Source organism: Penaeus chinensis, chromosome 2 (assembly GCF_019202785.1).
Source record: "Penaeus chinensis breed Huanghai No. 1 chromosome 2, ASM1920278v2, whole genome shotgun sequence".
Classification (NCBI taxonomy): domain Eukaryota; kingdom Metazoa; phylum Arthropoda; class Malacostraca; order Decapoda; family Penaeidae; genus Penaeus; species Penaeus chinensis.
In genome coordinates this window covers 42,323,044-42,338,043 of record NC_061820.1, presented here as the reverse complement: position 1 = coordinate 42,338,043, position 15,000 = coordinate 42,323,044, and the positions used below count along the sequence as shown (strand labels likewise).

The following is a 15,000-nucleotide window of genomic DNA, read 5'->3' as shown; positions in this document are numbered from 1 at the left end:
ATCAGATATATAATTTGTTAAAAGTTCTGTTTTTCAGGACTAGCTGAAACACTAATACCTTTCTCATAACTACAAAACAAGCAATCCTATGATAATGCTACATTATAAAAACCTTGAAAAGGAAAATAAAGTTAAACAAAACTTAAGGAGTACCTTCTTATAAATCTACCAGTACTAACGGACTATTTCCAACTGTCGAGGCATTAAGAAGTATATTACTCATTACTTCATATATCAGTAGGTCGCTTCTATTTCATCCCCCATATCATTTGTCTTAAAAAAAAAAAAAAAAAAATGAAGTACAAGAAGAAACTTATCCTCTTCTGATGTTTAATTCTATAGAATATTCCTATGATTTCCAAACACTACTGAACACTAAAATTGCAATGATCAATCCAAGGCATATTTCACAAATGGTGTATGACTCCAGAGAGATTGCATTTCTTACACATCCTTACTGTGCAATTATGCAAAATCATTTTCAAATAAAGAATAAAATACAGGCTCTACATCTATCAGATGTTATTTTCTTTCTCTTTTCAAAGAAAATATAAACATGTGCATGGAAAGTACTGTCCACTTTTAATCTAGTAGATATATATATACTTTTATTAAGATGAGTTCCTTTTTCACCAAACTTGCATACACCCACTTTTACTGAAGCTATTGAAACTTATAGTGAGGTAATTTTTATGCTCCATATGTCAGCCTATTTCATATATTCCTTTAAACAGGAATAAAAAAAAGGCCAAGCAGAACACAAAAGGTCAATCATAAATATGATCAGCAATGCAGTTTACTGTATTTTCTAACATTTATCAAAACATTAAGCAAAAGTAAATCTTTATGATGTAATTCAAAATAAAGCTATTCTAATGATATCTTTACTTTTCCCAGTCATTGATAAATCCTTACAACATTAACTCAGTGAAGTAGCAAGTGAGGGTAATGTTTGTCAGATTATTATATAAAATAATTCATATACAATATAAAAGTTTAGTTTACTAAGTTTTAATAAACAATTTAACAATTTGTTTATGAAAACTATAACATCCACATTTGCATTTCTATTAGGGGAAAAATAGTTACTACTTCAAAAATGAATACACACTGATTAATGTGTTGTAAGATCATACTTTTTTCTAAAGCAGGAATTTACATTTAGCTTGCACAAGATTGTATAAAAAAAATCCTTAAATACATCATAGGGCAACCAAATACTTTTTAAAGTATCTAATATGAACAATGTTTACTTGGGTACATCAGCTATGCCTGTTCTTGCAATTTTTGACAAAGACTAATGCTAAACTAGTTTTAATTCTTTTTATGTCAAAAGATATCAGAAGAACAGCATTTTTGTGTTTTAGTAACTCATGTAATTCAGGTGATTATTATCTATTTCATTTAAAAGGAGATTCTAGAAATGTGTTTGCATTTGTGTTTGTGTGCTTGTATGTGTACATATATTGTGTATATGTGTGAGGTTGTTTGAGATATTGAAACCAAGACCTTTACTCAAAGTTGGTACCTACAACTGTTTCCAATATTTCCAGAAAATGAGTACCCTCATTTTTTTTTTTTTTTCTTTGGGGCAGAAAACGAAACAATAAAATAAATATCAACCAACTGTTGGATTATGGCAGAATTACCTGGAGAGTGAATGTACTGATACTAGTCCTGAGATAAACCCCTAAACTCATTGAAGTTGCATGATGATGCCAATTTCTGTGGACAGAGCAACAATGTGTCCTATTAACATATTTCTTAAATTTCATACCTTGCTTCAGCCTAGCACTTTCTCTACAACTAGTCTTAATTGCCTGCCAACTCCATGTTAATCCAAGATCTTTATAACATTTAGGACTGACTGTTATGATAGATATCATTGTCAACTTTTAATTCTTTCACACTGCATAAAAATTCAAGGATACACCTATTATCATCTAAATATACAGTCCCCTGCTTTATTTAGGCATCATGCAAGGCTCTACTTCCCTAGTATATCTCAACTTTAGGTACTACTTGAGAAAGGACATATTTTCTTTTTCTTTTCTTTTTTTATTTTGCCTCAGCTACATTCACCCTAAGAGATAACTGTCACAGCCCTCACTGACTCTACTGGCCCTTTCCTATCACAAGCATAAATCATAGCCAGGCTGCAAACATCTATGAGGTGCAATGCAAGGATTTAAACCTGGTTCTTTGCACTTTACAGGTATTATGTTAATTTACGTCCCATGACTGCATTCCATACATTTCCCCAGAAACACCCTTCTTCTGGCATCAATTTTTGTGGCTGTTATAATAAGAAGCAATCTAACTTTACGAAACAAAACTTACTCTAAATAAAACAAAGCAATAAAAATACCTATATTTCTAACTTTTTAATGCAATTGCTTCAACTTGTAAATGCTACTACACATACTCTCAACACAGTTCATAAAAATATCTTCTCGCACCAGTATGCACTGGCTTTTCCTTTTTTTTTTTTTTTTTTTACCACTGACCATACTACAGAAGCACTATTTTCTCTAAGAAAACCACTTCACATGTAACACTATTGAATATGATCTATTTTGAAATTTTCAGGCAGAAAGAAACCCTACCTTACAAAATAAGTTTAAGAAATAAAAATACAAAATAGTGCAATTTTATCACACCAAAAGTTATTTAAAACTAAAATGAAGAGTTTTGCATCCTTCTTTCACCTGCTCTTGAAAAAATAATAATTCTAGAGAAAGAAGGAAAGGAGAGAGAAGATTGGTGGGCTAAATGGAGAGAGAAGCAAGGAAGGAGAGGGAGATATGAAAACTGGATTGAAACCTCCTGGTGTTTTAGTATTCTGTGTTCATAGCAGGACTCTGTGATAAAGTTAGCTCCTTCTAATATCATTTATCTAAAAACAAGAGTTCATCTTAGATGTTAAGCTGCCTTTCCAATCATCATAATCTTTTTTTTGTCTTCCATTTACATTTCTTATTTGATTCTGTTCTTGATGACATCTCTTGAACCTAAAATAAGTGTATGTATAGATATGTATAGATATATATACATATATATAAACACATACATACATATATATATATATATATATATATATATATATATACATATACACATACATACATGTGTGTATATATACATATACACATACATACATGTGTATATATACATATACACATACATACATGTGTATATATACATATACACATACATACATGTATGTATATATACATATACACATACATACATGTATGTATATATACATATACACATATATACATGTGTGTATATATACATATACACATATATACATGTGTGTATATATACATATACACATATATACATGTGTGTATATATACATATACACATATATACATGTGTGTATATATACATATACACATATATACATGTGTGTATATATACATATACACATACATACATGTGTGTATATATACATATACACATACATACATGTGTGTATATATACATATACACATAGATACATGTGTGTATATATACATATACACATAGATACATGTGTATATATACATATACACATAGATACATGTGTATATATACATATACACATAGATACATGTGTATATATATATACACATAAATACATGTGTGTATATTTACATATACACATAGATACATGTGTATATACACATATACACATACATATGTATATATACACATACACATACATAAGTATATATACATATACATACATAAAAATGTGTATATACACATATACATACATACAAATGAATATATACATATATATATACATGTACTCACATATATACATATATTGATGCACATATATATATATATATATATATATATATATATATATATACGTGTATGTAATATATACTAATATATACATATATTGATGCACAGATATAGATTATATATATATATATATATATATATATATATATATATATGTATATATACATACATATATATACAAATATGCATATACAATTGTATACATATACATATTCATATATGTATGCATATACCTATACCTATATACACATTATATGTATACCTATATATACATATATACATACATATAATGTATATGTATATATGTATGTATACAAGAATAAAGTGAGAAAAAACAAACTAAAAGTAATGCTACTCAGCACAGAATTCATGTCTTAACAAACATAAACAGTTTGAAGTGTTGGTAAATATGATGCTGTTCCTACAACTGATAAGCATGAATGGACCACATGCAATAAACCTGCACTACTCAATCCCTTGAGTGGTTTTATTCAATTAATGGAGAAAGATTATTTTGACATTCCTAGACATTGTCTGTTACTTTGTGCTCTTTCTCACAATTAACTTATCCAATAATATGAGTAAAGTAATATGGAAAAAAAAAAAAAAAAATGGAAGATGAAGAAAGGAGTGACAAGGACAAATTACAAAATTAATATGTTCTTCCAAACTGAAAATGGTATAGTAGGTGTTTTGCATGAGTGTTCAGTACATGGTGACAGTAAGTGCAAATAGTGATTTGAGGCTCCACAGGCCATTCAATAATTCAATGTTGAAATACTGAAGGAGCTTCATGTTTCTAAACTCACCAGGCTAAAACACAGTCGGAAATTGTTAATATTATATCTGATAATAGGTAAATACTGATGAAAAATCTGTATTGCTTCTCACTTCAAGACAATTTATGAATATGTATCATGAAAGAAAAAAGATGCAGAAGAATGTATATTGACAATAATAATATGATGATGGACATAACACATTACATTTTTTCAGCACTATTTTTTTTAAAGCCAATCTTGTAATATTAGCCTAGTACCTATCATTCATTAAATATGAATATCAAAATACCTTCAATAATGAGTGATGGTCTGTGGATTCACCGCCTGAAAGTTATTGTCCTCACAATGACCGTCTTTTTTTTGTTTTGTAAAAATGATCTTGTATCAGTAAACTGTAAACTCAAAATCTGATTTTCAAATGCCTTGTGTCCTTCATATTCTGGGACCACAATGCCACCTTCATACAGTTTGGTTATTCAAATTTTAGGATTAAATGCAAAACACCCATGTTACAAAATAGTAAACATCAGCACTTGGTATTCTTGTGATTATGTTAAGTTTTTAAATTGCTATTGTGATTCTAATTAAAATTATAAAGTTCAAACAACTTAAATGCATAACAACCAACTACCAAGTTTAATATGTATACTTGCTAGCTGGTATTTAGTGTATCATCAGAAGGCACATGATAATGCCAAAATAAGCAGTTACACTGAAGTATGAAAGTGAAAGATCAAAACAAGAGATGATTTGAAATTTTTAAAAAAGGACCTATATTTTGCATTTAGGGGGGTGGGGAAGCTAGAGGAATATTTGTTGAAATGTATTCTGCAAGTTTCTCCAGTAATTAATCACAATAACACGCAAAAACATATGAGAAATACGAAGTATATTTATATTAACAAATGGTAAAAATATAATAAAAAGGATAGCAAACACAAGCAATTAGAAGGGATAACGACAAACACACACCACTTTCTTTCGTATCAAAGAACTCTGTATTGAAACAAATGATGTACGCCACAGAAACAATACGAGGAAAGCTAGAAATTACAAGAAACTAGCAAACAAAAAACAGTGTGAAAGGGAAAAACCAAAACATCACAATAGCAAAATTATCTTTATCCATCATAGATGATTGACCTCTACTGGTCAATTTGATCTTTTAACAAAATGAATATACATTCTTGTTTACGGAATGAACATTCCAACAAAATACCATTCATACACATAACTGAATTATTCCAATATATTTACATAAACACATGAACATGACTGTCTGAAGAAAGAAAATAAAAGGCATACGAATGTCATCTTGTCACAGGACATCAACATATCAATGCATAAATATCACTTACTTCATGCTAACTGTAACTTAAAGAGTTCCATTTGCTACCAAGTGCAAAAATGTCAGAAACCATAAGGGTAATACACCTAAATTCTAATATACATAAAATAGTGAGCATCTTGGGAATACTGTACACAAATGTATACTAGTGAACATTCTCTAACTGACCATTTCCTCTCTGTAATATTCATTCCCTTACCAGGATTCCAGCTTCAAAATAGGAGTTAACCTATCTTTTTTTCTTTTGAAGTACCAACCTAAAATAATCTTCTATAAGGTATGCATTACGTACATAGTACTGGCTCATAGTTTTTGAGCTAACACATCACTGGTTATACCATCAAAAAGGATAAGGCCACCTACCATGGTAAACAATCTATTCTAAGTCAAACCAAAAATAATTTAAAAATAAAAGTGAAAAAACATTTAAAGAATATCTTTCAATATGATGAGGCCTTAGCATGAATTTCATGACTATACTTTTGCCCCAATTATAGAAAAACAACAATGCAATTCATCATCAGTGAGTGCAAATTTCACACTGAAAATCAAACTTATAGGTAACCATTCACACAGCATGCATACTGTGGTGAGGCTTTTCTCGGATGATATGCAGGAAAAGAGAAAATTAAGAAACTGAACAACAGAGAATTGGCAAAAGAGAAAGAGAAAGAAATTATAGCTCATGACTGTTTAATATTTTGTCTTATGCTTTCCTGGGATGTAATTATTTCTATATCCATCACTGATGCTACACCAACATTTTTTTCACCTCTGATATACTATTGTTCAAGAAAAAATGGCAAGAGGAACAGTTATCAAAAGGGTATTCATGAATCTATACAAATTTATGCACAGTGATTAATACTACAAAATAAATTGGTGAAAAGAATCAGGTGAGCAGAAATGATAGAATAAAGAAGATGTCTGAATCCATTTCCAGTTTGAACACAATGAACATGAAACATGATTGCCTTTATATTGCACCACCTTGCATTTATGTATTGCAACAACACACATGCTAATTCCTCAAAACATATCCCTCACTTACACTACACCCTTTTTTTTTTTTTTTTTTTATTACAGTCAAAAAGCCAGTGCTTTGTAGTTTATCTAAGCATCAAATCTTTCTAACATAAAATCAAGAAATTCTTGACAATAAATGTACTTTAAAATTATGATGCATCTCATCTGGACATTGTTCAATTTATGAAAAATAAATCTACTCTTATCCATGGACATATTAAAAAAATGCATATATATTAAAAATTAGAAAAAAAAAAAAAAAAAAAAAATCTTTTACTCTTACCAAAACTCAAGGTATAAAGAAACAAATGACCAACACTCACAACCACATACACAGCATGGCAGAGATTAGCTGGATCCATCACAATCAAATATGCATAAAACCTAATTCTGTTGCAGCCTGCGAATGCATTAGGTAACCGTGTGGAAAAAGGAAACATTTCCTGCTTTGTTTCTGATGTCTCTTGCTTTCTTCTATTATTAAATACATCATATCAATCCAATACAATATCTTTGCCCTCAAAGGACAGTTCACATTGCAATCTAACTATCTCATGATGGGTACTATAAGGTAGAAGTACTGACATAATGTACTATTCTTTCCTAGGTCTTACCATTAATTACACATCACCTCAGTTTGTTACTAATAATATATATAAATTCAGGAAGCCTTTTTCGTGTTTCAAAAAAAGGAACAAATCACTTCCCATCATTGTTCCTTCTAGTAATCACTAGCCTAAAAAGTGTACAAATTGCAGTCAGAAGAAAAAAAATAATAAAAAAATAAAAATAATGCAGTAAGTATAATTTCAGCAGTGTTCAACTTGCCTAGAATGATTGTCCAAAATGAACAAGCAATTCTAAACTGTTATCTTGATGTATATATAGAAATCATTCTCACCTGAAACTAATAATATACATATAACACAAATTTGTAACACATACAAGATTACTTCCTACTTCAGCACAATTTTTCTGTATCACTAAAATTCATCATCTACTCTGTCATCATCAAAAACATCACTTTACCATACATGGACATTGATAATGATAGAATAGTAGCTAATCAATAAAAATACTATCAATAAACAGTGGAATGATGCTGATGACAGAAAAGGCAACAATGATGATATATATGAAAGTGATGTGGATATAAATACCATAATAATGATGATGATGATGATGATAGTAGTAAATTCCATAGAAAGAAAAGAAAAAAAAAGAAAAAAATATACATAAATAGAAAAATGTAACATCTTTAATATGAATGGTGGCTGTATTATTATTTTTAACCAAAAAAGTAATATTCATATCAATATGAATATTCACCCTTTCAAAATATCTGCAATTTTACAATGACTTAAGGCATATAAAGAAGTGATCTAGCAATTAAATAGAACTCACTGTTGTGTGTGTTTTACCTCCATAACATCTTAAATTTATCATTAACACAAGTCCAGATTTCCTTTGAAATTAGTCCAAATTCAGCTTTCTACCATAGATAATAAGTTTTCTACAAGCAACTGAAACAAATTATCACAAAGCATCAGGAGGGGAGACAACACACACCCCAGACGACTTAAAATGCAAGTCTGCGTGTGAGAGAATTAACAGCGATATATGAAAAGCCAAATTTCCACCAATATAAAAAAAACACAGCCTTGGTGTAAGAAATGTAATAAACAAATAAGAAAATAATTAAATAAACACATATAAAACTCATGGCAGTGTCATACAAAATAACAATAAAAATAACATGGCTTGTAATAATAGAGATCATGACAAAAGTGGATGATGATGATTCAAGTAATAATATTTCTACAATAAGGATAATTACTGCTAATAATTAATAATAATGCTGCTACTGCTTCTACTGATGATGAAGATAGTTAATCAATGATACAAATACTATTAGTTCTACATCTAACAAAAAAATATAAATAACCAATAACAATAATAATAATAATCATAAAAATAATAATAATAATCATAAAAATAATCATAATAATCATAATAATCATAATTATAATAATTTAATATTAAAACACTATTCAAAATGAATAATAAAAAAATATAATACTAAAAATAAAATTAATAATAATTACAAAAACAATACTACTACTAATAATAACAATGATAATAAAAAAATAAAAAATCATAATAATGATAGTATTAGCAATAGCAATATTAGTAGTAGTGGTAGTAGTAGTTGTAAAACCTTTTTAAAAAATAATAAAAAAAAATAATAACTTTAAAAAAATAATAATAATAACAATAATAATAACAATAATAATAATGATAATAACAAAAACAATAATAACATTTCAAAAAAAATAAAAATTACAGAAATAATAATTTTCATCATCATTATTACAATAGCAGTGACCATAATGATCATTACCTTGAAAAAACTCAAAATTAGCATTAATACCCAATATCACTTTGAAGTTGTTTGACACCAAGCATATTTGAATCCTTCATAACTTCACAGTGTAAACGAGGTGCAGAAAATGATGTCAGTTGAAGATAATATAACCATAACCACATATCAAATATGAATACAATGTTATACTCCTCTCCCCTACCCAATCATAGATATTGCAATGATCCATAGTCCTTTTCTCACCATAAAACCCACCAATCACTCAAAATTCACATATACAGCCTCATCTGTAGTCCTGCAGCTTTCTGCAACACTTATGTACAATACCTGTGACCAAGTGAACCAACCCCTCTGCTGGTCTAGAGATCAACATACATTGCTCACCTGCATTGTCACCAAGTATATACTTAAAACTTTGGTATGGAAACTATTTCTGCCTTACCCCTGAACAGGGGACAAATAGTTTATATAGGATTTTGTCACACTCCTACCATAGTACGCTATGCAAAACTACAACCATTCTGCACCCTGGTAACAATATCTTTGTAAGCTTGCTGTAGGATAGGTTACTCACGTCTTCCCATTAGTTTCTTTCTGAAGATAACTGTAAAAGGAAATAGTTTCATTTACACATTTTTCCTACCACAAATTAAAGTAAAAAAATATAATGCTTAGACAAATTTTATTAGGGATATTAGTATCTTTTAAATCATGCAAACTGTATCACTGACTATCTTCCATTAGCAGCTCAAAAGTCAGTTAAAAAAAAAAAAAAAGGAAGGATTCTCACCTACTAATCCTATTGGCTGGAGCAGTGAGATTTCCCCCAAGTCTTCCTTTCTTGCTAGCAGGTCCCGTTGATGATGCAGATGGGGCACTTGGTGTCGGCAACACACTGCTAAGTGTTGTGCTGTCCTCCTCATCCTCCAAATCATCTTCAATATCATAACCACTGCGTCCTCGCTTTCGGTTATTTGTTACGTTATTTGTATCCTCCATCATACTACTGTCATCCTAGACAAGAAAAATATGAAAACATCAGTTTATAAAGCCTTAAATCAGTAAAAAAGAAAGAAAGAAAGAAAGAAAGAAGGGGAAAAAAAAAAAAATCCTAGAATCCCTTGTTTCTATTCCACTTTCTTCGACTTTCAGGAAATAACTTAATAAGCTTCCTGCCCCCCCCCCCCCCCCCACCTTGACTTGAATCTCTTCTATCTCACTCATCTCTTCTTCTGTAACTCATCTATTTCCTCCCCCCTGTTTTCACTCTTTCATTTCTTTTCTTTTCTTCCTGCAGTCATTTTTCTCCTCTTCCTGCTACTTCCCTCTTCCTTTCATGGATTGTTTTAACCATTCAGTCATGGATGGCATATCACACAATGGTTGTTGTGGATTGAGTTACTACAGCACGACATATCCCCTACTGTTGGCTCATCGGATGGAGCTTGTCTTTCTCCTATAGAAGTGATATCCTTTGTTTGGTGTCACTATTAGACACAGGCACTTAAAGTGAAGGAAAACCTTCACTTTTTTTTCTTTTCTATATTTTTTCCTTAGTGAATACAAGCATAAACTATTAAAAGTACCTAATGGGTGAAGTGCTTAGAAATGTTATGCATGAAATACTTAGAAATACACACAAAGCAAACATTTTCATTCTCATGAAGAGCTGGCTAGCAGCCCTTTGCTACTACCTCTGCAGCTCACTGCTACTACTTGTGTTGCAAGAAATCACTAGGTATTGCCGGTATTCAATCCTTTTACATTAATTTACTGCATTTTTTCCTTTTCTTTTCTTTTCTTTCTAAACTGGTACTACAACAGTTGACACAACTAGGGTGGTGAGGATATAACAATTACATGTACCTCCAAATTATATGAAATATCAAGGTAAGCTTCAATATATCATTGCTAAGTGTTTTCGCTACACAGGTTTGTTTTTCTTATTTACTTAAAATTTTGAAATACAATCCCACACTCAGTGACCCCCTTATATGTTACAGGTGCTTTTACCTTGACCTCCTTATGGACAGGTAGGTCTATGCTGCTGGATGTTGTTGTGTCCTTTGTAGCATGAAAGATAAAACAAGAAAACATACCAGACATCACTATCTTACTCAATAGACTATCTCTTAAGTCTTTCTCAAACTAAACTTTCAAAACCAATGACAACATCTAAAAGCAGATAAATGGCTAAGGCTATGCCAGAGGTGGGGTTTAGAAAGTTTTAAAACCAATGACCTGAACAGATAGTCCAACCATAATATCTAAACCACATTTCCTTTAAGTATAAATCTAACTAAAGCAGGAATATTCATAGATTGAGGAGAAAATCTAAAATTGACATACTAAAGAGCATCACATGTTCAAACTTACCTTGCTTCTGTCTTGTGGACTATGCATTTGAGTGTTTGGTTTCAAAACGACCATCGAGTTGGACACCTTTTTGGTCACTCCTGTCAGTACTTTAGTGGAACCCTTGGGTGCTGTCACCTGGAGCTCCAGCGGAAGGTACGATTTGACTAAAAAAGAAAAAAGTTTGAACAAATTATAATATAGATCCATCCAGAAATCATTCATTTCTGTAGTATTTTTTTTTTTTTTTCAAACAGACTGCACATAGAAAATAAATATATTTTAAATTTCACAAAAAGCAATGAAACACACCTATGTAGTCAAAATTCCACACCACAGACCAAAAGAATTAAGACTAAACTGGTTAATAAAATTCTCACTTCTTGAAATGGAGACCTGACCCTCACAAAATATCTTGTTACTCACCATTTACAAAGTTTGGATCCTCGTGCTTCTTGAAATACATTGGAGGTATTCGGGGATCTGACGGGAATTCCTTCATCTCAAAACTAGTAGTTTTAGATAAAATAAGACCCATTGCTAAATCACATACAGCCCATAGTTTCTGAAATGAAGAAAAAAGAGATAATCTTAAGTTTTAAACCTTTGATTTCAACCATGCTTTCTTGATATTCATATCTCTATCAAGATTGACTTCAAAGGACTCATTACAAGAATTTCTCATACACACACACACACACACACACACACACACACACACACACACACACACACACACACACACACACACACACACACACACACACACACAAACACACACACACACACACACACACACATACACATACACATACATACACATACATACACATACATACACATACATACACATACATACACATACATACACATACAAACACATACATACATACATACATACAAACACATACATACATACATACATACATACATACATACATACATACATACACACACACACACACACACACACACATATATATCACAAATATAGATAATATATGTCTATTTGGGTGACATATATGTCTACCAAACAAAATGTCTAACCCCTTTGTATCACTATCATACCTGGTTAGTTAGCTCATCTTCTGGTTTAACAGCATCTTTGTGGTTCTTCATTTGCTCAATCAATGCCTTGTAGAATCCAAAGCAGTAGGCATCATTCTTGGTCATTAGAGGTTCCAAGATAAACCACAAACAGGACTGAATTCGTTTCAGCTGGGACTTATCACTAGGATCTGTAAATTCTGGGTGATGTGCCAACAAAGGTACTGCAAATACTAGCATGTAATCAGGCATAATGTGTGGTAGCTGACTTGATGCCTTTTCACCTGTAAAAAAAGGAAATCACAAAATAAAATACATCCAAACTTTTAATACCAGCAATTTGACTTTTTAAACAATATTTTGTCAACTTTATAAGTCTGATAGAGGGAGAGGAAAAAAATATATGTAAGAAGAAATGCCTGAAAGACTTACTTCCCCCAGACATGGTGATGGATCTGATATATTCTCTCCTCTTATTGATATCAGCAATCATGTACTGTCTTACAGCAACACGCAACTGTCTGTCAGACTCAAGACCAGCAAGGGCATAAAATCCCATAAAGTCAAGAGGCAGGCACTTATGTGGAATTCCTCTTGCTAAACCTTTGTGAAGCTTGATGGCAAACCTTTCTCTGACTTGTGGACACTCATCCTAAAAGCAGATTTCATATATCAGTAATAATACACGTGAAAAGTTCCTAATTTCAGGAAAATGCACATTTTTGTTTCAGAAAAAAATGATGACATATGTAATGTCTAAATGACTTGACCCAATTTAATCTAAATTTTTATCACAAAAAAACTCGTACTCCATTACACTCAAGCTATAATATGAGAATGAATTTGTTGCATTTACTATTCAATGAAAATAGTCTTAATAGGTACAAGTGCAGGCAATTGTACATGCCCTCCCAGGAACAATGGGTTAATAAGCACTTTTAGCTAAAGAGATGTGTGCATATGCACTATTACTTGATCATCATCTTTAATTATCAAATAACCATATTCTCAAAGGATCAGAACAATTCTTGCTTACATTCATAAGAAGGGAGAGATTGTAAAATTGCTCCGAGGTAAACTGGTCACCAACTCCTTTCTGTTCACAAATTTTCAGCATTGCAGCACCAGAGGACAGTCTTAAATGGGCCATTTCAGATTTCCTGGAAGACACAAAAAGTTAGAGGCACTTGAAGACGTTATTTATAATCCCCATAATTCGTACCAGTTAAGATAAACCTATACTTTTGTATATTACAGTTCTTATGCCAAGACAAAGGAAATGTATGATGTTTCCCTGCCATCAATGTTCATAATAACAGTTTTAATATATGAACATTAAAAGACTTTTGTTAACTATGGTAAGTAAGTGTTACAGTCATGATTTGTTTAGTAAAAAAATAATAAATTAGGTAATTACACTGACTAGAATAAAGAAATCAAAATTGGTTGGCATTGTCTGTGATATCCTTAGTACTTTCTAAGCATCACAAATAAAGCCTGACCCTTTTTTACTATGTTACTAAATTGCATCACATATCTGGTTAAAGTTCTTCTGAAATATACTCACTGTTAACTGCCATGGAATTTTTACATAGAATTTTCAATGAAGTCGATAAATTTGATGTGTGGATTCACAGCATCTAAATCTCATCCCAGACACCAGAAAGAAAATGTGCACTCACTCATTCACAAACACTAAAAATCTTATAACTTACATCATCTTTCCAGTCTCAAGAAGGTCACCCTTGTGAAGAATAAAGGCATTTAGCATACGGAAGGTTTTTTGGGCAGAGATAACATCTGATTTGAGACCTAGCAACCACCGTGCCATCATTTTAATGCCCTCCATTTTGACTGATGATTCCTCTGTGAGTTCATCTTCCTCTACCCATTCTTCTGGTTCCTCCGAGGTGATTGGGCCAGGAGTATGTGCAGGGGTTTGGTTGCGCATTAATAACTCTTTAACAATCTGAAAGAAATGACAAAGCCAACTAATAACTAACTTCAGATATGAAGGGCAAGGAGATGGTTGGTAGGGAGGGGAGGGGAGGGGAGGGGAGGAGAGGAGAGGAGAGGAGAGGAGAGGAGAGGAGAGGAGAGGAGAGGAGAGGAGAGGAGAGGAGAGGAGAGGAGAGGAGAGGAGAGGAGAGGAGAGGAGAGGAGAGGAGAGGAGAGGAGAGGAGAGGAGAGGAGAGGAGAGGAGAGGAGAGGAGAGGAGAGGAGAGGGGAGGAGAGGGGAGGAGAGGAGAGGAGAGGAG

The 15,000-nt window shown here is 31.7% G+C and overlaps 1 protein-coding gene across 1 annotated transcript in view; it reads right to left on the bottom strand.

The window, feature by feature from the left end:
• The window catches only part of LOC125034982 (sister chromatid cohesion protein PDS5 homolog B-A-like), a 63,521-nt gene that overhangs the window by 22,578 nt on the left and 25,943 nt on the right, over positions 1-15,000 (bottom strand). The window contains exons 14-21 of the mRNA XM_047627031.1: positions 14,458-14,711; positions 13,779-13,902; positions 13,175-13,394; positions 12,764-13,026; positions 12,122-12,260; positions 11,717-11,862; positions 10,131-10,354; positions 9,915-9,944 (exon numbers count right to left, since the gene is read on the bottom strand). Of these exons, the coding sequence (XP_047482987.1) occupies positions 9,915-9,944; positions 10,131-10,354; positions 11,717-11,862; positions 12,122-12,260; positions 12,764-13,026; positions 13,175-13,394; positions 13,779-13,902; positions 14,458-14,711 (1,400 nt within the window). The remainder of the gene's footprint in view (positions 1-9,914; positions 9,945-10,130; positions 10,355-11,716; positions 11,863-12,121; positions 12,261-12,763; positions 13,027-13,174; positions 13,395-13,778; positions 13,903-14,457; positions 14,712-15,000) is intronic.